The sequence below is a fragment of the Taudactylus pleione genome, unplaced genomic scaffold (genome assembly GCF_031769625.1).
Source record: "Taudactylus pleione unplaced genomic scaffold, aTauple2 ptg000937l, whole genome shotgun sequence".
NCBI classification, from domain to species: domain Eukaryota; kingdom Metazoa; phylum Chordata; class Amphibia; order Anura; family Myobatrachidae; genus Taudactylus; species Taudactylus pleione.
Window position 1 is genome coordinate 1,804,130 of NW_028285338.1, and position 25,668 is coordinate 1,829,797.

The 25,668-nt window shown below is 42.3% G+C and overlaps 1 protein-coding gene across 1 annotated transcript in view; it reads left to right on the top strand.

Annotated features, from left to right (window-relative positions):
• The window catches only part of GCKR (glucokinase regulator), a 154,393-nt gene that overhangs the window by 89,030 nt on the left and 39,695 nt on the right, over positions 1-25,668 (top strand). The window contains exon 9 of the mRNA XM_088459812.1: positions 25,218-25,312. Within this exon, the coding sequence (XP_088315938.1) occupies positions 25,218-25,312 (95 nt within the window). The remainder of the gene's footprint in view (positions 1-25,217; positions 25,313-25,668) is intronic.

The window sequence follows — 25,668 nt, forward strand, 5'->3', positions numbered from 1 at the left end:
CAGTGTCTCTGAGCAAACTCCCTGTCTGCTCTCCCAGGTGAGACACTCAGCCCTAAACACACTAGGCTTATATTGGCCACTCTCAGGTGGAAAACTAACAAGCCTGTTACCAGGCTGCGAGAACCAAAACCTGGAGTGGCCGTGGGTGGAGCCCTCCCTCTCCTCTCACCCACAACCCCCAGGTCCCAAACCGACTTTTCAAAAAGCCGAAACTCAAGCCTGCTCCACTGCAGACTTTCTCCTGGGGGTTTAAAACACATAAGACAAGAATCTGGGACAAATGTACCTGCCACAGACCACTTTACTAATGATCCTATCACATATCCCCCCCCTTTGTTTCGACCTGTGGGGCGGAACAACTGAAGCCCCCAAACAATGAACACGTGACAACGCGTCAGCATTGGCCAGCTGGCTTCCTGGCCTGTGTTCCACTGAAAATTTAAAAGTTTGTAACGCCAAGAACCATCTCGTAATTCTCGCATTACTGTCCTTATTTTCGGACATCCACTTCAAAGGGGCATGGTCAGTGATCAATTTGAACTTTCTTCCAACCAAGTAGTACCTGAGAGCCTCTAATGCCCACTTTATGGCCAACGCCTCCTTCTCCACTGTGGCAGAGTTTCTCTCATGTACATTCAACTTTCTACTTAGATAGAAAATAGGGTGTTCCTCACCCTTCTTGTTCTGGGACAGGACCGTTCCTATACCTACTTCTGATGCATCGGTTTGTACTATGAATTCCCTTTCAAAATTAGGAGTCATCAGGACTGGTTGGGAACACAACGCTACTTTCAACTCCTGAAAAGCTTTCTCTGCCTCAGGACTCCATTCTACCATGACTTTTTGTTTGCCTTTGGTCAGGTCAGTCAGTGGGACTGCCATGGTGGCAAAGTTGGGTATAAACCTCCTGTAGTACCCCGTAATTCCCAAGAAGGCTCTCACCTGCTTCTTATTCAGAGGCCGTGGCCAGTTTTGTATGGCATCAACTTTATTGAGCTGAGGCTTTATCAGGCCTCTGCCAATGGTGTATCCCAGATATTTTACTTCCTCCATGCCTAGACAACACTTTTTTGGGTTGGCTGTCAAACCTGCCTTATAGATGGAGTCCAACACTGCTTGTACCCTGGGTAAGTAGACTGCCAATCAGGACTATGAATGACCACGTCATCCAGATAAGCAGCCGCATACCGTCTATGGGGCCTTAGAATCCTGTCCATCATTCTTTGGAAGGTAGCAGGTGCCATGTAGCCCGAAGGGCAACATCTTGTACTGAAACAAGCCCTCTGGCGCTGAAAAAGCTGTCTCTTGTTTGGCGCTCTCGGTTAACGGTACTTGCCAATACCCTTTGGTTAGGTCAAGAGTGGTTAAATACCTTGCCGTCCCTAGTCTCTCAATCAGTTCATCCACTCGGCATCGGGTAGGCATCGAATTTTGAAACACTGTTCAACTTTCGGAAGTCATTGCAGAAACGCACACTCCCGTCGGGCTTTGGAATCAACACAATGGGACTTGACCATTCACTATTTGATTCTTCAATAACCCCTAACTCTAGCATATTTTTAATTTCTTTCGACACCGATTCTCTTTGTGCTTCTGGTAACCTATAGGGCTTTAGATTAACTTTAACCCCTGGGTCAGTGATTATGTCATGTTTAATGACCGAGGTTTTCCCAGGTACGTCAGAGAACAGCACCCTATTTCTGATCAGAAACTCCTTGACCTCTTGTTGTTGAATTGCCGACAGGGTTTTTGCCACTGTCACTTCGGGAACTAAGGACCCTGGATTTACTGGAGGGGCTCGGACGGCCGACAGTACCGTTCTATCTTTCCAGGGCTTTAACAGATTTATATGGTATATCTGTTCCGGCTTTCTTTTCCCCGGCTGGTAAACTTTGTAATTGACCTGTCCCACTCTTTCTAAGATTTCAAAGGGCCCTTGCCATTTAGCCAAAAGTTTATTTTCCACAGTGGGAACCAATACTAACACTCTGTCCCCAGGAGCAAAGCTGCGTAACCGAGCATTGCGGTTGTATACCCTCTGCTGTGCCTGTTGAGCCTGTTCCAGGTGCTCTCTCACTATCGGCACTACCGCAGCAATTCTCTCCTGCATTTAAGAAACATACTCAATCACCGTTTTGTAAGGACTAGACTGCCCCTCCCATGTCTCTTTGGCAATGTCTAGTAAGCCCCTTGGGTGTCTCCCATACAACAAGTCGAAGGGTGAAAACCCGGTGGAGGACTGGGGAACCTCTCTTATGGCCAACAATAAATACGGCAATAAGTAATCCCAATCCCTACCATATTTGTCGACCACTTTCCTAAGCATGTGTTTTAATGTCTTGTTAAACCTCTCGACCAGCCCATCGGTTTGGGGGTGATAAACCGAAGTTCTTAACTGTTCAATTTTGAACAGGCGGCATAACTCTTTCATGACTTTTGACATAAACGGTGTACCCTGGTCAGTTAGTATCTCCTTGGGTATACCCAGCCTGCTAAAGACATGAACTAGCTCTCTGGCAATGGTCTTGGTTGACGTATTGCGCAACGGGATCGCTTCCGGGTACCTGGTAGCGTAATCCATTATGACCAGAATATACTGGTGTCCCCTGGCAGACTTCATTAAGGGTCCAATCAAATCCATCGCTATTCTTTCAAATGGCACCTCTATAATAGGCAATGGAACTAGTGGACCCTTAAAATGTGGCCTGGGAGCATGATACTGACACTAAGGGCAGGATGCGCAAAAGTCAGACACCTCTTTATAAAGCCCGGGCCAGAAAAACCTCTGCATTATTCGCTCAGTGGTTTTCTCTACCCCTAGATGGCCTGCCGTTATATGACCATGGGCCAGATCCAACACTGTTCTTCTGTAGGCTTTGGGAACTATTAGTTTTTCCACAATATCTTCCCCCTTCTTAGTCACCTGATATAACAAATCCTGACACATTGCCATGTGGGGATAGGACAAAGGACTATCAGGGTCTATGGGTTTACCATCAACTACTTTTACATTCTCCCTGGCTTTTACCAAAGTAGGGTCATTCAACTGCTCCACGGCAAAGACTTCTCTTCTGACCTCTAAATCAGGCAGACGATCACCTGGCCCAACAACACTTCCCACCTCAATGGGAGGCACATCAGTTGGTGGGCCACCGTCACGTTCCGCATTCTCTAGTTCGCCAACCATAGTAGAAAAAGGGAATAACTCTGACTCAGAAGAAACTCCCTCCTCCACTACATCGACAACCTTCTCAAATGGATCGGGGTTGTTCACCTCTGGGACAAAACGGCTTTCCCACAACTTCCAGAAGTGAGCAAAGTCTCTCTCCAATATTGCATCGTACACCAGACCATGCACCAAACCCACAGAAACTATAGCAGAGCCACATGGTGTCTCGATGTTCACCTTGGCCGTAACATAATATCGAGTATCCCCATGTATGCAGGTCACACCAACAGTTTTCCCCTCATGCCGCAAGGGGTTCACCAGCTCAGCTTTTATAAGTGTCACCAAGCTACCAGAGTCTAACAGTGCCTCTACTCGGTTGCCATCTACAGTGAGTACACACATGTGCTTATCAGTCTCAGCCTGCCGGTCAGCCGTACAGGCTGTCTGTGCAAAGAAAGACCCCCTGCGGTAGACATGAGCAGTATAACATTGCATAGGTTCAGTTGTAAGTGAACAATTAGCGGCAATATGGCCAAAGTCACCACACCGGAAACACTGAATCATATTAATGTCTGGTCGTTTACGAGGCAAGAACCTTCCCGGCCTGTCAGGCCTGTCTCCAGGTTCTACACCCTCAGTCTTAGGTACATTCCACCGCCCAGCACCCTTCTCCCCTGGAACAGTCTTACCAATGTCTGTGGGAGTTCGCCGGTGCGCCATCGGGGCTCGGTGGGGCATACTCATCAGCTCCTCAGCCGCCACGTACCTCTCCACCAGCTCGACCAACTGGTCCGCGGACTTAGGGTCTGCATGGCTCACCCACTTGCGCAGAGTCACAGGTAATGATCGCAGGTACCGGTCCATCACGACCCTTTCCACGATCTGTGGTCCCGTCAGCATCTCGGGCTGTAGCCATTTTGAGGACAGATGGACGAGGTCATGCATCTGTGAATGTGGAGGCTTGTCCCTATGGAACTCCCAGCGGTGGACCCGTTGGGCACGAACAAAGGTGGTGACTCCCAAGCGAGTTAGGATCTCCTGTTTTAGTTTTTTATAGTCCTTGGCATCAGCCAGGCATAAGTCGAAATAGGCCTTTTGTGGCTCCCCAGACAAAAAAGGTGCCACCAGACTTGCCCACTGCTCCTTGGGCCAACTCTCCCTTTCGGCCGTTCTTTCAAACGCGGTGAGATAGGCCTCCACATCATCGCCCGAAGTCATCTTTTGGAGGAAGTGACTGGCTCGTACAGAGTGAGTGGGGGTGGGAGGACCAGTAGTAACCTCTCTGGACTGGGCGACCAGGTGCTGTACCACCTCTCTTATGGCCTGGCTGTTTTCCGCTAAGGCCTGGCGGGTTTCCTCAATGGCGACCTGTTGAAGTCTGTTAGTCTCCTGCTGAGCTGCTGTAGCTTTGAGCAAGGCCTTAATAATGTCCACCATTTTGTCCTGGGGTGTAGGTTGGAAGCTGAACCTTGCCTCTCTGAGCATTGGCTGACGCCTCCTCTATGGGACTCCAAGGACACAGCGTTATTTCCACACTCACAAATTGGGTGTCTGTCCCTTTAATTTTTAAACGGAAAGTTTTCCTCTTGCTGCAACTTCAGTGTGTGTGGTTGCCCGCATTCTCCACCATATTGTGACACAGTTAGGTTAGGGGGTCCCTCTCCTGGGTAGAGGACTCCTTCCTTACACACACACACAGCAGCAGGGAAGCAGCACACCAGTCTGGATGCAAGTACAAGCTGGTCGGCGCCAGTCTTTATTGTACAATGTCAGAAATATAAAGAAAACATAAATATAAATCCTAGCCCTGTCGGGGCACTAACTTCACAGGTAGTTCCCTCACTACCAGAACCTGGCAGGGCCTAATGCCCTCACCAGCAACAAGGCATAGCACAGTACTCACAGATAGGTTTTTCCAGTGTCTCTGAGCAAACTCCCTGTCTGCTCTCCCAGGTGAGACACTCAGCCCTAAACACACTAGGCTTATATTGGCCACTCTCAGGTGGAAAACTAACAAGCCTGTTACCAGGCTGCAAGAACCAAAACCTGGAGTGGCCGTGGGTGGAGCCCTCCCTCTCCTCTCACCCACAACCCCCAGGTCCCAAACCGGCTTTTCAAAAAGCCGAAACTCAAGCCTGCTACACTGCAGACTTTCTCCTGGGGGTTTAAAACACATAAGACAGGAATCTGGGACAAATGTACCTGCCACAGACCACTTTACCAATGATCCTATCACAGTATGTATGTTCTATCACCTATTGTATGTATGTATGTATGTATGTATTATCTGTCACCTACTGTATGTATGATATATCACCTACTGTATGCATGTATGATCTGTCACCTACTGTATGTATGTATGTATGTATGATCTATCACCTACTGTATGTATGTATGATCTGTCACCTACTGTATGTATGTATGTTCTATCACCTACTGTATGTATGTATGTATTATCTGTCACCTACTGTATGTATGATATATCACCTACTGTATGCATGTATGATCTGTCACCTACTGTATGTATGTATGTATGATCTATCATCTACTGTATGTATGTATTATCTGTCACCGACTGTATGTATGTATGATATATCACCTACTGTATGTATGTATGTATGTATTATCTGTCACCTACTGTATGTAAGATATATCACCTACTGTATGTATGTATTATATGTCACCTGCTGTATGTATATATGTATGTATGATCTATCACCTACTGTATGTATGTATGTATGTATGTATGTATGTATGTATGATCTATCACCTACTGTATGTATGTATGATCTGTCGCCTACTGTATGTATGTATGATCTATCACCTACTGTTTGTATGTATGATCTATCACCTACTGTATGTATGTATGTATGTATGTATTATCTGTCACCTACTGTATGTATGTATTATATGTCACCTACTGTATGTATGTATGATCTATCACCTACTGTATGTATGTATGATCTATCACCTACTTTATGTATGTATGTATGATCTATCACCTACTGTATGTATGTATGTATGTATGCATGTATGATCTATCACCTACTGTATGTGTGTATGTATGTATTATCTGTCACCTACTGTATGTGTGTATGATCTATCACCTACTCTATGTATTATCTGTCACCTACTGTATGTATGCTCTATCACCTACTGTATGTAGGTATGTATGATCTATCACCTACTGTATGTATGTATGTTTGATCTATCACCTACTATATGTATGTATGTATGATCTATCACCTACTGTATGTATATATGATCTATCACCTACTGTATGCATGTATGCATGTATGATCTATCACCTACTGTATGTATGCATGTATGATATATCACCTACTGAGTGTATGTATGATCTTTTAAATACTGTATGTATGCATGTATGATCTATCACCTACTGTATGCATGTATGATCTATCACCTACTGTATGTATGTATGTATGTATGATCTATCACCTACTGTATGTATGCATGTATGATCTATCACCTACTGTATGTATGTATGTATGATCTATCACCTACTGTATGTATGTATGATCTATTACCTACTGTATGCATGTATGCATGTATGATCTATCACCTACTGTATGTATGTATGATCTATCACCTACTGAATGTATGTATGATCTATCAAATACTGTATGTATGCATGTATGATCTATCACCTACTGTATGCATGTATGATCTATCACCTACTGTATGTATGTATGTATGTATGTATGATCTATCACCTACTGTATGTATATATGATCTATCACCTACTGTATGCATGTATGCATGTATGATCTATCACCTACTGTATGAATGTATGATCTATCACCTACTGTATGTATGCATGTATGATCTATCACCTACTGAATGTATGTATGATCTATCAAATACTGTATGTATGCATGTATGATCTATCACCTACTGTATGCATGTATGATCTATCACCTACTGTATGTATGTATGTATGATCTATCACCTACTGTATGTATGCATGTATGATCTATCACCTACTGTATGTATGCATGTATGTATGTATGATCTATCACCTACTGTATGTATGTATGATCTATCACCTACTGTATGTATGTATGTATGTATGATCTATCACCTACTGTATGTATGTATGATCTATCACCTACTGTATGTATGCATGTATGATCTATCACCTACTGAATGTATGTATGATCTATCAAATACTGTATGTATGTATGTATGATCTATCACCTACTATATGTATATATGTGATCTTTCACCTATGTATGTATTGATAGAGTGAGAAGCTGTGTAACCCCTCTGTTCCTTGAGTTGAAGCAAGTTGTCAGTCTTCAGATACACTAAGCATGCATTGCTGTCGGCCGGAGAGAGATAGGAAACAACAAGCTTGTGTGTTACCAAAATTACTCTAACTGTATTCTCAGTAAAGTCACTACTTTTATAGGACTATGATTTACATACAGACAAAGTAATCCAGTCTGCACATGTGCAACAAATTTTCTTATCTACCTAATTAAAATATATATGAATATATTTAGCATATTCTAAGCATTACATACATCATCAGTAGATGGCAGTATTGCCTATCTTATCAATAAATTAATATTAGTACTACTATCTATAGCTATAAATCTATATGACATCTCTCAAGGGATTTATTAGCTATGTCTAGTCTTAGTAAACATAAATCCTTGATAGTAAACAGTGTCTGGCATTTTACACCACTGGTCTCAATAGAACCATAGAATCTCTTATCTTTTCTGCATATAAATCAGAATTTAATACAAAGGATGAATACACTCTACTATAGCCTTAATTGGCTAACATAAGTTATTCTATATGAATACAGTCCTAAGAACTAGAATAGATAGATAAGGAATGAGGCCCTTCTCAGGCACAATGTCTCACACAGAATATCATTTATTTTTAGCATTTGAACACAAAATTGAGTCATGCTTCTACATCATAGGTTCTCAAACTCGGTCCTCAGGACCCCAAACAGTGCTTGTTTTCCAGGTCTCCTCACATAATAACAAGTGAAATAATTAGCTCCACCTGTGAATCTTTTAAAATGTGTCAGTGAGTAATTAATACACCTGTGCACCTGCTGGGTGACCTGGAAAATGTGACCTGTGTGGGATCCTGAGGACCGAGTTTGAGAACCACTGTTCTACATGATTCTTTACTTTAACAATTCCCTTCTCTTTGTTCAAATCTACACCCTAGTTCCTTCCTTTTCCTTATCATTGGTTCCTAAGAAGACACTACTTCACATATCTGCACTATAAGAGTCACAATACATGGAATTCTATAAATTCATTCACATCTTCATATGGGAATCAATGCTCAGCCTCACTTACAAATAATAAACATTTTTCATCAACTAGCAGGCATGCAAAGCTTTTTCATTACCTCATATTCCCTCTACCCGGGGAAACTTTCCTTATCCCTATATATGTATATATATAAAAACATCATATATAAATGATAGAGTATAAAAAGCATGAATCATACTGAAGCAAAATGTTTCAAAGTTCATGTTAAAAGTCCAATACTGATTAATTGCAATCAAAACATGAACCAATTCCCTTTGGCTGTCTTGTGTGGCACTTTTCACAGTAGTAAGTCTTCGTCTGGTACAATGGGGTAGTAAGATCCAAAGGTAATCCAATTATCGCAGGTTCTTTATGAGTCTTCTTTTTATCTTTTAATCGAACAACATTTCAGTGTAAGTATTTTATTGATCAGCCAATTAACTGTAATATTCCCATAAACCAGCCACGTACGCCCTTAAACCAGTTTGCTGGATTCAGCCATGAAAACCATCCAGTAAACCCTCCATCTTCATGATGATCTTTGGCAAATTGATCCTTTAACTGTTTAACTTGAGATAAGTGGTCTTCAATGGCCTCATCCACTTCATATGTATCATTAATATAATTTCAACAGGCTGTATTTACAATCATACACATACCTCCTTCCTTTGCTGTCAGGTAGTCTAAAACCATTCTATGAGATTGAATCTCCCGTTTTATCATTTTAAATTCTTGTAAAACAAGCTCAAAGCTTTCATCATACAATTGAGTAATATTGTCTAACAATTTATCCAAATTTATAACTAGTGAGAACGCTTTATTTATGCAACACTTGCTGACCCATGGTCTGTCTATTAGGTTCCTTGGGACTGCTCTCTTACTCCTTGGCTGTAGCTTCTGTATATAATTTGGTGAGATAGAATCTGCATAAACGGTTGTAGGTATTAGCTGGCCTAAAGTACAGTTACCATACCCACCATATGGAAGCCACTTATATGTTTTGATTCACATAGATAATATATACTTCCTGGTAACATGTATGGAATATTATGCACTGCTGCTTGAAAGTTTATCAATGCATTGCTCCCTACGTGTGGGTCTGGGGTTATTCCTGTTTGGTCTGGGGATTGTTCACATTTGTTAGTTACATTTAACCAATTCCACCATTCCTGGGCTGTCTCTGCTATCTGTATTCACATCCCAGTTAGTGGTGACATTTTCCTGCTACCATCATTATCATAATCACAACTAAAACCTTTATAGCCTTGGGTCTGAGTAAAGTTTACCTTAGTATGGGCTCAGTTTACTTGGCCCAGTCGTAAGGGCGTTGCTTTTAAACTTAGTCTCTTCATCTATATTACCATTACCCCACCCTGTGATTATGTAACTCTTTTTAGTTATGGGTGTTTCAAAACAAAAGTCTGGATCTCGTGCCATAGCAATCATCATAAGAGGCACAGCCCTCTGAGCAAATGCCTTACTGAGTTCTTCTTCTTTTCCAAAATCAAGGGCTAATAATTCAGTCATATTAAGAGGGACTCCTACCCAGTACATGGATGTTGCTGCTATTGGTGAATGTGTGCAAATCCAACAGTTCTTTGATCCTAGACTTTGTGCTGCTTTGTAATGTGACTGTACAAAAGAATGTGCCCAAGGTTCAGTAAGCTCCTCTTAGCTCTACTGTCAGTATTTATCTCACGTGTACAATTTTGACACCCATCATATCTCATAGGATCAATTATCAGTGACCAAATAAAAGTCACAATAACCACCATTAGTATAGCAAAACACATTATGCATCCCCAAAGGCCTTTGTCAGGCTTTGTGCTTATGAGGTTATGTCTGTACATAGTATTACATGATTACAGGATAATACTTCCTTTGTAACTTTCTTGCAATGGGAAGCCTGAATCCAGGTATCTTTGCCGGACAGTTTTATTGATGTCGCTGTAGTCAACAGGACTTGAAACGGACCTTCATATCTGGGCTCAAGGGATTTCCCTGACGTGTTTCTTTACTGCTATCCAATCCCCAGGTTGCAGTTCATGGGTTCCTTCAGTGCTGTTAGGGTCTGGAATAGAAGCAAATACTTTGTGGTGCATTTTGGTTAGTTCTTGCTGTATATGCATCACATATTGAGTCAAATCACCATGCTCATGCTGTAAATATTGTGGGAAGTAACATCCTGTTCTAGCAGCTGTACCAAACAGTATCTCATAAGGTGTCAGCCTATGTTTCCCACTGGGAGTGTTCCTGACTGAAAACAAAGCTATGGGTAGACATTCTAACTATAACTTGCTTGTTTCTGCCATTAATTTTTGTAACTTTAATTTTAACGTATAGTTAAGTCTCTCTACACGTTCACTGCTTTGCGGATGGTATGCCATATGGAAGGCTTGTGTAATCCCGAGGTCTGATAGTATACATCCTAGGATCCCTCATGTGAAATGGGTACCTCTGTCACTTTCAATTACTTCAGGTATCCCAAATCTGCATACAACTTCTTGTAAAAGTTTCTTTGGAACTGTCTAAGCATTTGCTGCCCTACAAGGCCAGGCTTCTGGCCAATTTGAGAATAGGTCTGTAGACACGAGGACATACTCATACCCAGAACACTTAGGTAACTGGATGAAATCAATCTGTATTCTCTGGAAGGGATAACATGTCTGTGGCATACTTTTAGGTGGCACCTTGACCACTTTGTCAGGGTTATGCAGAGCATAGATTACACACCCGGCAGCATAGGCCTGTGCGGTTTGACTGAAGCTGGAGCTATCCAGTGCTTCTTGGCTATTCTCACCATGGCGTCTCTAGACTGGTGAGCATTTCCATTAAGTATTTGGGCTAAGAGTGGGGACAGTGCACGTGGCAGAGATGGTGCTCAACCATCCATCCATCACCCTGAAGTTGTGCACCTAGTCTTTTCCAAGTTTCTACTTCTTTCCGTGGAGCCTGAGCCTGCAACTTTTTAAGAAGGTCCAAATCCAATGTCTCTGGTGTTATGGCCACCAGAATCAGATTATCAGTTAGGGGTTTTACTGCGACCTGCTTGGCGGCTTGGTCTGCTAAGGCATTCCCTTTTACCTCTGGAGTATTTTCTCTGGTGTGTGCTTTGACCTTAATTACAGCAAAATTTGTAGGCAATTGAAAGGCAGCAAATAATGCTCTAATACAATCTGCATGTTTGATTGGCTTGCCAGCAGAGCCTTCAAAATCTCGACTTTTCCATATTTGGCCATAATCACCGAACCCATATTTGGAGTCTGTGTAAATATTGACTGTCTGTCCCTCAGCATATATACATGCAGCAACTAATGCTCTAAGCTCTGCTTCCTGAGCTGAGCAAATTGGTGACAAAGGTTCCTGTATCAAAATGTCTGTTTCAGTAGTTACTGCATATCCTGTGTGTGGCTCACCATCAATATAATATCGAGAACCATCAACGTTCAGGTGTAAGTCTGCATTAGGAAGTGGGTCTTCCTGTATGTCAGGGGTAGTGGCAGTCTCAAGATTCATTAATTCAACACAATCATGTGGATAATCTGGTACAGAAAAAGAAAAAGTTGTGTTATTTTCTATTTGTCTTTCTGAACCACTGTCTTCCTCATTATTATACAAGGAACTATCGGTTTGTTCTCTCCCCTCTTTTGAAGCCAGCAGCAATAGGGTAGCTGGGTTCAAAACCGTACATCATTTAATGGTCACATTAGAGGGGGTGAGTAAGGCTACCTCATACTTAGTGCGTCTAGCAGTTGACCGGTGTTTTGTTTGTGCTTGATTGAGTATCTCTGTAACTGCATGTGGTACTTGTATAGTCAATGGGTGACCCAAAGCTATATCTGTTGCTTTCTCTAGCAGTAAGGCTGCTGCAGCTACTGACTTAACACATGTAGGTGCAGCTCTGATCACTGGATCTAATTGCAATGAGTAGTAGCCTAAAGGTTTTTGTTTTCTGCCATATTCCTGTGTAAGGACTCCTTGTGCATGTCCTGCTATTTCACAGCAAAACAAATTAAAGGATCTTCTGTAATTGGGGAGTCCTAATGCTGGTGCTGACAGGGTATCTGTTTTGAGTTGACAGAATACACTCACTTGCTCCTGTGTCATTTCTAGGGGACTAGAATTAGTCTGGCCTTTTAGCGCATCATATAAAACTTGTAGTTACTGTGATGCCCCTGGAATCCATTCCCTACAATAGGTAATTAGTCCTAGAAATGACCTAAGCTGTTTTAAGGTGCGAGGTGGAGGCACTTCTAAAATTAACCTCCTTCTCTCTGCTGTTATGTGTTTAGCACCTGCAGAGATGCAGAGTCCTAAAAATAACACTTTCCTGGGCAAATTGCAATTTCTCTTTGGACACCTTGCACTCTTTAATGTGCAGGAATATCAATAAGGACAAACTGTCAGTGATGCTTTGATCAAGGTTCTCTGAACATAACAATAGGTCATCAACATACTGCACAAGTACAGATTTAGGATTTAGGGGTGACCATTCTTTTAGAACCAAAGCCATTGCCTAACTGAATGCTGTTGGAAAAGTAGCTCCTCCTTGTGGAAGCCGGGTCCAACAATACTGCTGAGTATTAAAGGTGAAAGCTAGAATTAGCTGGCTTTCCTTTGTTATGGGCACTGAGAAAAAGCTTTAGCCAAATCAATAACTGTAAATACAGTCAATGTTGGAGGGATCTGATTGAGAAGTGTGTGTGGATTGGGCACTATGGGGCTATCGATCACCATTCTCTTGTTAACTTCTCTAAGGTCATGAATCATTCTAAAGCTGGGAGGGTCTCTTGGCTTTACTTTCTTTTTAATTGGAAAAAGGGGCATATTCCAAGGAGACCTACAAGGTTTAAGTATCCCATCTTCAACATATTCCTCAATTTGTTTACCTATGGCCTCTAACTGTTCCTTATGTAAAGGATCTTGCTTCATTTTAACTGGCTGCACATTTGGTTTCAGGGTGATGGCTACAGGAATTATAGGCAGCACACCCACATCCACCTTACTGATGGACCAAAGGTCAGATGGCAATTCCTGAAGAATTTTAGATACCTGTACTCTTATAGGATCTATTTCCTCCATCCTCCATCATAAATATGTCATAGGCTATTTTCTGGGGTTCACTAGCTGCTGTGCTGATACTTATTTTGCCATCCTTAAAAGTGATAATGCCTCTAGTGCTGACAAAAGGTCTGCACCTAATAAGTTTATGGGACAATTTTCTGAGATTAAAAACTGAGTGACAACTGATCCTCCATTAGGAGTGGTCACCCTGGTAAGTTTGGATTTCTGAAGGGTTTGGATTGTCCCTCCCAACCCTGTGGCTTGTATACTTTGATTAGAGATCCTTTCTTAAGATGGTTTTGGCGGCCCGGGTGTCCATGATACAGCTGACAGTAGGACCCCCCACCAGGGTCAGTGGTATATTACATTGAGGCAGCCGTGGATGTCGATGGCAGCCGTGTATTATAAGCACTAAGTGTGTTATAACACAAAGTGTAATTATATAACAGTTAAACAAACAGTTGAACAAACATTGAACAACATCTACGACAAGGTAATTACAATATCATTCCTTACCAGTAGTTTGTGTGTTGTGCATTATTGAATGTATTGCAAAAATGTATCAAAAACTTCTATTAATGATCTCACTCCATGGAATCATCTCTAAGACTACTACATCCTTTACTCTCCCTGCAGCTCGTCCTTCTGTACATATTGCTGCCTCATTACTTTCCTCTTCTCTTACAAACACATATGAGCTTTTAACTTATCTAAACACATTGACAATAACATCCACAACCTGTCGCCATAACAAACATTCAGACAAATCCAACAAATATATTTATATCTCACTCCTGTTGCTTCTATTAGCTGGTGACATATCTCCAAATCCAGGCAGAACCCACATGCCACACCCACAACAAACTATAAATCCAGCTAACCTTATAAACATTGCGTGCCTCCCCTCACCCTCCAAGTCACTAAAATGTGCCTTATGGAATGCACGCTCTGTCTGCAACAAACTAACATCCATCCATGACCTCTTTATTTCAACTAACCTCAATCTTCTGGCAATAACAGAAACATGGCTCACACAATCAGACACTGTCTCCCCTGCTGCACTTTCACATGGTGACCTACACTTCTCACACACCTCCAGGCCTGGTAATTGTAAAGGAGGTGGGGTAGGAATATTACTCTCCCAATCTTTCACATACACAGTTCTCCCACAGGTACCTTCACTCACATTTACATCTTTTGAAGTACATTCTATCAGGACTTTCACCCCTTTCTCTCTGTGAGTTGCTGCTATCTATTGCCCACCTGGGCCACCTCAACAATTTCTGGAACATTTTTCAGCCTGGCTCCCTCACTTCCTATCCTCAGACATCTCCACCATCATTATGGGTGATTTCAATATCCCCATTGACAGTCCACAATCTCCTCATGCCTCCAAACTACTCTCTCTAACCTCCTCTCTTGGCCTCTCCCAATGGACTGACTCCTCTACTCATCAGGATGGCCACTGCCTTGATCTTGTATTTACCAGACTATGCTCAGTTTCTGATTTCACTAATGCTCCTTTCCCTCTCTCAGATCACAACCTTATCACCTGCACACTTTCCTCCATTACATCAACCTCAATGTCAGTGAAATCAACCAAACCTCCTAAAACCCGCAGAAATATTAATGTGATTAACCTTCAACAACTATCTACCTCTCTACAACAACAACTCTCACCAATTTCTGCACTCACTTCTCCTGAGACTGCTGCATCACAGCTAAACCAGATTCTAGTAAAAGCCCTCGATGAAGTAGCTCCAGCTACCCATCACACTCCGCGTAGACTCAGACGTCAACCATGGCATTCTAACTTAACAAGGCATCTACAAAAACTCTCACGTAAAGTAGAATGTCAGTGGCGAAAGTCTCATACTCCAAGTGACTTCCTCACATATAAGTCTATCTACAACTCTTATCGTACTGCTCTGGACACTGCCAAGCAAATATATTTCCAATCTCTTATCTCTGCTCAAGCCTCTAACCCCAAGCGACTTTTTAATACATTTAAACTGCTTCTTACCCCTCCCTCACCCAAGCCACCTGCTACTATCTGTGCACAAGATCTTGCTTCCTATTTCAAGGACAAGATTGATAATATCCGAAATGAAATGTTATTCTCTTCCTCAGCTAGTGACCTACTCAATTCCCTACCTGAACCCTCTGGCACATTCTCCTCATTTGATCTCACAAACGAAGATGAAGTATCTACACTCTTCTCATCCTCCTACTCTATTACCTCTCCTCTAGATCCTATACCCTCACAAATTAGTAAAGCTCTGTCTCCTGTGCTCATCCCAACCCTAACTAAAATCTGTAATCTCTCTCTTTCTACTGGCATCTTTCCATCACTGTTCAAGCATGCAGTGATTACTCCCATTCTGAAAAAACAAAATTCTGACCCTAACACTCTCTCTAATTACCGTCCTATCTCCCAGCTCCCATGCCCCTCCAAGCTACTGGAGAGACTTGTCTACACCCGCCTCACACACTTTCTTAACACCCACAACTTATTGGACCCATTTCAGTCTGGCTTCCGTTCCCAGCACTCCACAAGAGACAGCACTGACTAAGGTAGTAAATGATTTGGTCACTGCCAAGGCTAAAGGCCATTACTCACTTCTAATTCTTCTAGATCTCTCTGCTGCTTTTGACACTGTTGACCACTCTCTTCTCGTACAAACATTACAATCCCTAGGTCTTAAGGACACAGCCCTTTCTTGGTTCTCTTCCTACCTATCTGATCGCTTTTTTACTGTTCATTTTTCTGATTCTGCCTCCTCTTCGCTACCTCTATCAGTTGGAGTACCGCAAGGCTCTGTCTTAGGTCCTTTGCTATTCTCAATCTATACCACCTCTCTTGGCAAACTAATCCGCTCTTTTGGATTTCAGTACCATCTGTATGTGGATGATACTCAAATCTACCTATCCTCTCCAGATTTATCACCATCTGTATTGGTCCGTGTCACTGAATGTATTTCTGCCATTTCATCTTGGATGTCATCTCGCTACCTGAAACGTAATATTTCTAAAACAGAATTAATTATATTTCCACCGGCCAATAACAGTTACCAATCTGATCTCTTTATCACTGTTGATAACTCAACAATCCACCCCACCCCACAAGCTCGCTGCCTTGGTGTCATCCTTGATTCTGAATTGTCCTTTGTTCCCCACATTCAATCTATCTCAAAATCATGTTACATACATCTAAAAAACATATACAAAATTCGACCATATCTCACACAAGACACTGCAAAAACTCTAATCCATGCACTCATTATTTCCCGCATTGACTATTGCAATAGTCTCCTTACTGGTCTTCCCAAAAACAGGCTATCGCCATTACAATCCATTATGAATGCAGCTGCGAGGCTTATCTTCCTTGCCAAATGTTCATCGTCTGCTGCCCCGCTCTGTCAGTCCCTCCATTGGTTGCCGGTTTTCTACCGTATTCAATACAAAATACTGTTACTTACACATAAGGCCATTAACCGAATTACACCAACATACATCTCTTCACTCATCTCAAAATATCTCCCAACCCGACCTCTCCGCTCAGCACAAGATCTGCGTCTCTCATCCCCACGCATTACTTGCTCCCATTTACGGTTACAGGACTTTCTTCAGGCTGCTCCCACTCTATGGAATGCCTTACCACACACAATAAGACTTACCTCTACTCTTCAATCCTTCAAGCATTCCCTGAGTAGAGTAAGTCTTACCACACACAATAAGACTTACCTCTACTCTTCAATCCTTCAAGCATTCCCTGAAAACTCACCTCTTCAGACAAGCTTATCAGATTCCAGAACCGACCACATAACCTTCATAGCTTCCATGTCTTATCACATCCCCTCTCACAGTCCACACATAACCTCACATATTGTCTTTCTTTCACATACTCCTGACATTTTGCCAACATTCCTGTGTGACTGGATCATGCAGCCCACCAAGAAACTCTGCAATCTGGCCAGACCAAATTGCAATATATAGCACCTATCCTTGTGTATCAATGCCTGTTTCCCTATAGATTGTAAGCTTGCAAGCAGGGCCCTCTTACCTCTATGTCTGTCTGTTATTACCCTGTTTTGTTCTATCAATGTTTCCAATTGTAAAGTGCAACGGAATATGCTGCGCTATATAAGGAACTGTTAATAAATAAAATAAATAAATAAATCTATCACCTACTGTATTTATGATCTATCACCTACTGTATGTATGATCTATCACCTACTGTATGTATGTATGATCTATTACCTACTGTATGAATGTATGATCTATCACCTACTGTATGTATGAATGATCTATCACCTACTGTATGAATGTATTTATGTATTTATGATCTATCACCTACTGTATGTATGTATATATGTATGTATGATCTATCACCTATGTATGTATGTATGTATGTATGTATTTATGATCTATCACCTACTGTGTGTATGTATTTATGATCTATCACCTATGTATGTATGTATGATCTATCACCTACTGTATGTATATATGATCTATCACCTATGTATGTATGTATTTATGATCTATCACCTACTGTATGCATGTATTTATGATCTATCACCTACTGTATGTATGTATGATCTATCACCTATGTATGTAATTCAATGGGAAATGTCGGTCCACCTTGGAACCTTGCGGTTCGCATTCCTGAGTGGCTCTTTAAGTGGCTGGTAACCCTGGATTGCCCCACTCCCCCCCTGCTTGCACACCAAATTGGGTGCATCTGGAACTTCCAGAATCGGAGCCTCAGCCATTCAAAGTGAACCCAGTTCGGGGCTCCACGAGCCCCACTTTAAGTCAATGGTATTTCCGGTCACTTTGGAGGCGCGCAGCTACGGTTCCTGACATGCTAAATTTAAGTGGCTGGTATGCCTGGATAGTCTCATTCCCCCTCTGCTTGCAAACCGAATTGGGTGCCTCTAGCTCCTCAGGCAGCAGAGCACCGGCCAGTTAAACCTGGGCCACCATGCCGGAACCACTTAATGTTAAGTCAATGGGATTTTGGCCCAAATTTGGCGGCCCATAGCTCCGCACCCTGGGGGTCCAAATTTAAGTGGAACCACTTGTTGGATAGCCCTACTCTCCCTCTGCCTACACACCAAATCTGGGGTACCCCCACGGTGCAGAGACACAGCCGTTCGAAGTAAGGGTGTATCTGTGCGGGTGGGTCGAAATCCCAACAACCGACTTTGCGCCACTGTATCCCCCAGCCCCTTAAAAGGTCCACATGCTCCTGGCTGGTACCCCTGGATAACTAAGAACCAGGGTTACTTGCCTACTTAAGTCCCTTGGCTCTTCAGGGGCAGGAATCACAACCTGTGGAAGGCGACCTGTCTTAACCGGGGACCTCTCCATGTTAAATGCACTGGGCGCACCTCGCGGTTGGGTTCACATAGCTCCGCAGGCTGTTGGTATAGAGCCATGAGGGGCCCTTCATTTGAAAGCCAACCGATGGGGCCACAGGGCCCTCTTTAAGACTTAAGCTCCCCAGGGCCCCTGGTCCAACTGGTGGGTGCCTGAACATATTAAACCCCATTTGTTTGGAAAAAGCCAATGGCAAGGTCTTTTGCACCCTAGGGAGGGGGGAAGGGGTATGAGGTTTGCCACCAAGTGGAGCCATCACGGTCACTCTGCACAGCTTTCCTGAGGCACATCAGTTGCTCGAATTTGACCCCATCCAATCCGTACTTCCCGGGGGTCTAAAATTTATTGGAAGGTGGTGTTGGAAAGCCCTCCCCCGATAATGCATTCCCTCCAAATATGGTGAATTTAGCACTTCAGGGGAACTGACGGCATGCAGTGAAAGAGAGTCTCCTTAAGCGGGAACAAAGCTCCATAGGCGCCTGCTTCAAGTAAAGTTGACTCAAGCCCATCTTTTTCTGGGGTACAGAGTGGTTCCCCCAATTCATCCTGCACTTTACGCCGGGTCCCGTTTTCGCCTGTTCGGTAATTGAATACAGAGTAAATCGAGAGCGTGCACAAAAAGTTTTTCGCCTCCAAAACAGGTGAAGGCGGCGAAAAGTCGAGTAGGCGGAACTTTTTAGCTGAGACTAAACTAATTGAATACCGGCCTTAGTAGGACTTTAGACGCTTTATGCCACACAAGCTCCCTCCTCACACCTGCAGTTTCTTGTAACAACATTGAGGATTGAACAAACTCAAAAGGGGAATAAAGGAGACCAAACAAAGTAATTTTATTGAAATATTTGAGGAATTCAATGATATTCACCCTTAAAAATAGCATACCACTTAATTATTAATAAAATTCTAATATTAAAATACTTTTTATTCGAAACTCTTACCATCTATGTGTGGTGAGAACTAACAGGTGATAAAGTGAAAAATAGGTTGACCAATATTTATTATCACGCCTAATTTACAACAATTGAATAGCCCTGGCCATGCTACAGGCTGAAGTTTAGGCGTGATAAATCACAGTTATCACCACCAAAAAATTTACAATTGAATAACGACTAAATTTTATCACACCTAAACACTTGTTTTATCATGGGAAAAAACAGTGTGATATAACAATTGAATTCCCCCCCCCCTTTGAGACCCTCTGGATGGAGGGAACCCAACTTAAACATCCAGAGGATCTCTTGTTTGCAAAGTTTTTGGAATCTTAGGGCCTAATGCAGACCGGTTCGCGAGTGCATAGTACTCGCAAGTGGGTCGATTGTTTGGCATTGCGCACACGGTTGGCGAGCACAATGCACGTGTGCGAGCCCCAGAGTGAGTGAGAAGTTCACTCGCTCCGGGGCTCGCTATAAAACGGGGTAGCTGTCGATGTTGATCGACAGATTGCACCGTTTTGTAGGTGGGGAAGTGGGGTGGCTGGCCAAACGGAGGCATTCCTTAAGGAACGCCTGCCGTTTGTGGGCGGCCCTACTGACATCACAAGTGATGTCAGTAGTGAACTTCCAGCTCTATTAGAGCAGGAAGTTCACTCGAGTTGCTACCACAAGGGTCTCATCACAAGCTCAATGGTCATGATAATCGCGACCATCGCCAGGCCGCCCGCTAAAGATGTGGGTGGTCTCCCACAGCTTAGCAAGCGGCCTGGAGGCCGTGGAAAAAAAAAAAACGGCCCACCCTGATTCATAGCGAGCGCCTCTGAATCAGAGCCTTAGTCCTCCTCTGGCATTATGGGGTATTGTTTCCAAACCAATCAGTTTCAAACAATCCAGTTTGGCCCCATGTATTTCATTGAAGTGTCATGAGACACTATGTTTTTTAAATATTTGTTTATAATGTTTCAACAGTGCTCCATGAAGCGAAGCTTTAGGGACCTTGTTGTTCGACCAACATCTGTTAAATTACAATCGCATTTTAACATATAGATAGTGAATTTTGAGTCACAATTAATATACGTTTCAATCACATACATCTTATCCTCACCAGTACAATATACAGATTTAGTGTTATTGGAAACGTAACAATAAGTAGTGCACCTGGATTTGCCGCACTTGAAGAAACCTTTTGGCCAATTTTTTGTAATTGAATTATGTTTTTCTAGAGGTTTCAAAAAGTTCAGTACCAGTAGTGTTTTGAGAGACTTGTTCTATTTATAATCGAGATACATTTTTTCAAAATAGCATCATGTTTTAGAATTTCATAGTTTTTATTAATCATTTTCTTTATCTCAAATGAAAAACTATATTTAGAAATAAAAGCCAAGTCACTATTGGTCTGATTACCTCCAATACAATTGTTCTTACATTTCTTTTTTAATTAATTCTTATATTTTAGAAGGGAGGATCTATCTGAAGTTCTAACCTCTTTTAAAGGTTTATTTAGGAGGTCTTCTGGATATCCCCGTTTTTTAAAGGAATTTATAAGGACAGTGGCCTGAGTGTCAAAAGTTTCTAATTGTGTACAATTACCTCTGACTCTCAGTAGCTGTCCCTTAGGTATGGTCCTCTTCCAAGGAAGATAATGTGCCCTAGAATAGTGAAGATAGGAATTTGTATTGACTTATTTTTGGAAATTAGAACAAATGATGGTAGAATCTACCACATTGAGGGTCACATCCAGGAAGGAAATGGAGTCCCTACTAAAATTGTAAGTAAAGGAAAGATTACAAGAATTAGAGTAAAGAGAAGTAATTGTGTCTAAATCCCCATCCCAAATATTAAAAAGATCGTCAATGAAGGGACCATAGAAGACCAGGTTCGCGCCATACACCTCATCCCACACGTGGCACTCCTCAAAGGCGCCCATGTAGAGGTTAGCGTAACTGGTTGCAAACCTGGTCCCCAGAGCCGTCCCCATTGACTGTAAGAAAAAAGTGTCCTTGATGTGTGACCTTAATTGACCAACAAAGGGTTGAAGCAAATGATCCACATAAAAAGAAACATTAGAAGTGAGAGAGTCAACACCAGAAATTATAGGTCACCCATGAAGTGAGGTGAGGGTTTTGTGGATCTTGGGGAGATCATAATAAATAGGAACTGAAGGGTGTGAGTGATGTAGGAATCTCCATTCCTCCCTGGATATGACCTCCATCGTGACTGCTGAATCAAGGAGAGTTAAAAGCTCACGAAGAAAAGTGGGAGTGGGATCCCCATCCAAGACCCGGTAAAACCATGTGTCCCAAAGTTGCCAAAAAGGCTTCTTTCAGGTAGTCCTCCCTGTCCTGGATGACGATCCCACCCCTCTTATCAGCCTCTTTTAGAATGATGGTATTGTCTTTCATCAATCTTAAAGGGCCTTGTTCTCCCATTTAGTGAGGTTAGATCTAGGGGTGGTATGTTTCCTGCTGTCTTTCATATGTCTGGCGCATAGACATTTAAAGTAATTTAACTGACCTTGTAAAAACAGTCAATATTGGATCTCCTAGCATTTATTGGAAAGAATTCCGATTTTGATTTAAATAAAGACAACGATCTATTGGTGTCAAAACTTTTTACAGGGTTAACATAATTTTCTCCTTGTACATTATTCTCTAATTATGTACACTAGTATTGCCATTTTCCTTTTTACTAGATTTCCTTCTATGTTAACAATGTATTATATTGTGCTCTGAAATGCGTTCCATTTGTTACATTTGGATATGAGTGAGCCAATTACAGCTGAAATGGATCTACTTCTTAGTAGTCTTATTTAAACCTGATGTCTGGAGCAAGCGGCATCTGCCTCTGATGAAGCAGTGGGAGGAGTCACGGGGAAACGCGTCAGGCACTGCTGCTCTTACTAACCGTGCAGAAGGACTGAACTTACCAGTGCTGACGGCTTTTGTACCTGGACGCAACTTTTCCAACTGCCTAGATTGTCACCACTTACCAGGACCAGAAGGGAACTCTGATTGCCACTCCTTGTCCATCTCAAAGCTATCACGTCCACACGCTAGCTGGACAATTGGAGGTATACGCGACTAACTGCTGCAGTTGGAATTCACATGCAGCCCCGCTAATTACTGGATTATTCCATCTATAGGTGAGGGCTTCTTGCACATACTGTCACTGGGGTGCTTATACTATCAGCATCTTCATACTGGGACATTTCCCGTTATTAGATCAGCACTATAGGAGACCTCCTGAGGGCAGAACTTGTAATAATTCAGCCTACACGGACTAATTCCCATTGGAAATTTTGATTCATGGATCCTTTATATGCTATGATATACATGAGCTTATAATTATCCTTTTTACTACTGGTATCAACTCTATTTATTTTGTTCCTGATATATACTGAATGTTATACAGTAAGTGTATAATTGTCACATTTAATGTGAGTTATTACAATTACTCTTTATACATTTGTTGGTACTGAGTTTCTGCGCTGTGGTTTCTTCTATATATATATATATTCTTTGTAATAGTTCTTTATATGGAGCATTAACACTACCCTCACAGCTGCATACCCAGTACTAAATCAATTTATTATTGATTACACTTGTTAGCGCCTATTCAAGGGTATTTGTATGTCAGTATATGTGTGTGTGATCTGTGACCTATGTATGTATGTATCAGGATATATGTGTGCCCAGTCACCTATGTATGTATGTACCAGGATATATGTGTGATCTGTCACCTATCTATGTATGTTAGGATATATGTGTGATCTGGTACCTATGTATGTATGTTAGGATATATGTGTGATCTGTCACCTATCTATGTATGTTAGGATATATGTGTGATCTGCCACCTATCTATGTATGTTAGGATATATGTGTGATCTGGTACCTATGCATGTATGTTAGGATATATGTGTGATCTGCCACCTATCTATGTATGTTAGGATATATGTGTGATCTGGTACCTATGTATGTATGTTAGGATACATGTGTGATCTGTCACCTATCTATGTATGTTAGGATATATGTGTGATCTGCCACCTATCTATGTATGTTAGGATATATGTGTGATCTGGTACCTATGTATGTATGTTAGGATATATGTGTGATCTGTCACCTATCTATGTCTGTTAGGATATATGTGTGATCTGCCACCTATCTATGTATGTTAGGATATATGTGTGATCTGGTACCTATGCATGTATGTTAGGATATATGTGTGATCTGTCACCTATCTATGTATGTTAGGATATATGTGTGATCTGCCACCTATCTATGTATGTTAGGATATATGTGTGATCTGGTACCTATGTATGTATGTTAGGATACATGTGTGATCTGTCACCTATCTATGTATGTTAGGATATATGTGTGATCTGCCACCTATCTATGTATGTTAGGATATATGTGTGATCTGGTACCTATGTATGTATGTTAGGATATATGTGTGATCTGGTACCTATGTATGTATGTATGTTAGGATATATGTGTGATCTGTCACCTATGTATGTACCAGGATATATGTGTGATCTGTCACCTATCTATGTATGTTAGGATATATGTGTGATCTGGTACCTATTTATGTCAGGAGATAGGTGTGTGCCCAGTCACCTATGTATGTATGTTAGGATATATGTGTGATCTGTCACCTATGTATGTATGTTAGGATATATGAGTGATCTGTCACCTATGTATTTATGTTAGGATATATGAGTGATCTGTCACCTATGTATGTCTGCATATATGTGTGTGACCTGTCACCTATGTATGTATGTTAGGGTATATGTGTGATCTGTCTCCTTTGTATGTAAGTTAGGATATATGTGTGACCTGTCACCTATGTATGTATGTTAGGGTATATGTGTGAACTGTCACCTTTGTATGTATGTCAGGATATAGATGTGTGACCAGTCACCTATGTATGTCAGGATATAGATGTGTGACCAGTCACCTATGTATGTCAGGATATAGATGTGTGACCAGTCACCTATGTATGTCAGGATATAGATGTGTGACCAGTCACCTATGTATGTCAGGATATAGATGTGTGACCAGTCACCTATGTATGTCAGGATATAGATGTGTGACCAGTCACCTATGTATGTCAGGATATAGATGTGTGACCAGTCACCTATGTATGTCAGGATATAGATGTGTGACCAGTCACCTATGTATGTCAGGATATAGATGTGTGACCAGTCACCTATGTATGTCAGGATATAGATGTGTGACCAGTCACCTATGTATGTCAGGATATAGATGTGTGACCAGTCACCTATGTATGTCAGGATATAGATGTGTGACCAGTCACCTATGTATGTCAGGATATAGATGTGTGACCAGTCACCTATGTATGTTATTACAGGCTCCCTTCATTGCTGGTCAGCTGGATTTCTGTATGAAGAACCTGGACGTGTTTCTGCCCGTGTTGGTGGGATATAACCCGGTGACTATGGCCAGGTGGGTAATGGAGTTGAGGTGTCCCGGTGCAGGGGCACTGAGAGGGGGGGAAGGGGTTCTAATTACCCAGGCTTGCTGGTTGGGTGCCCCCCCTCCCTCATAGCAGCCCAGCATACACAGCTGTGTGCTGAGAAACATCAGCAACAGTCTCCTCTGCCAGTGGGGAGGGAGCAGTCACACTGATCGCGCCCCCCCCTGGCTTTGTGCCAGGCTGGGGGGCTCACAGTCCCCCCCCTTCCCAATGAGCAGCAAAAAGGGTTTATTTTTCCCTAAGGTGGAATGACCACGCCTTCCGAGATTAGGCCACACCCCCTCCCCCCCCCGGCCTGGACCGGCTCTCTACGCCCCTGACCCTG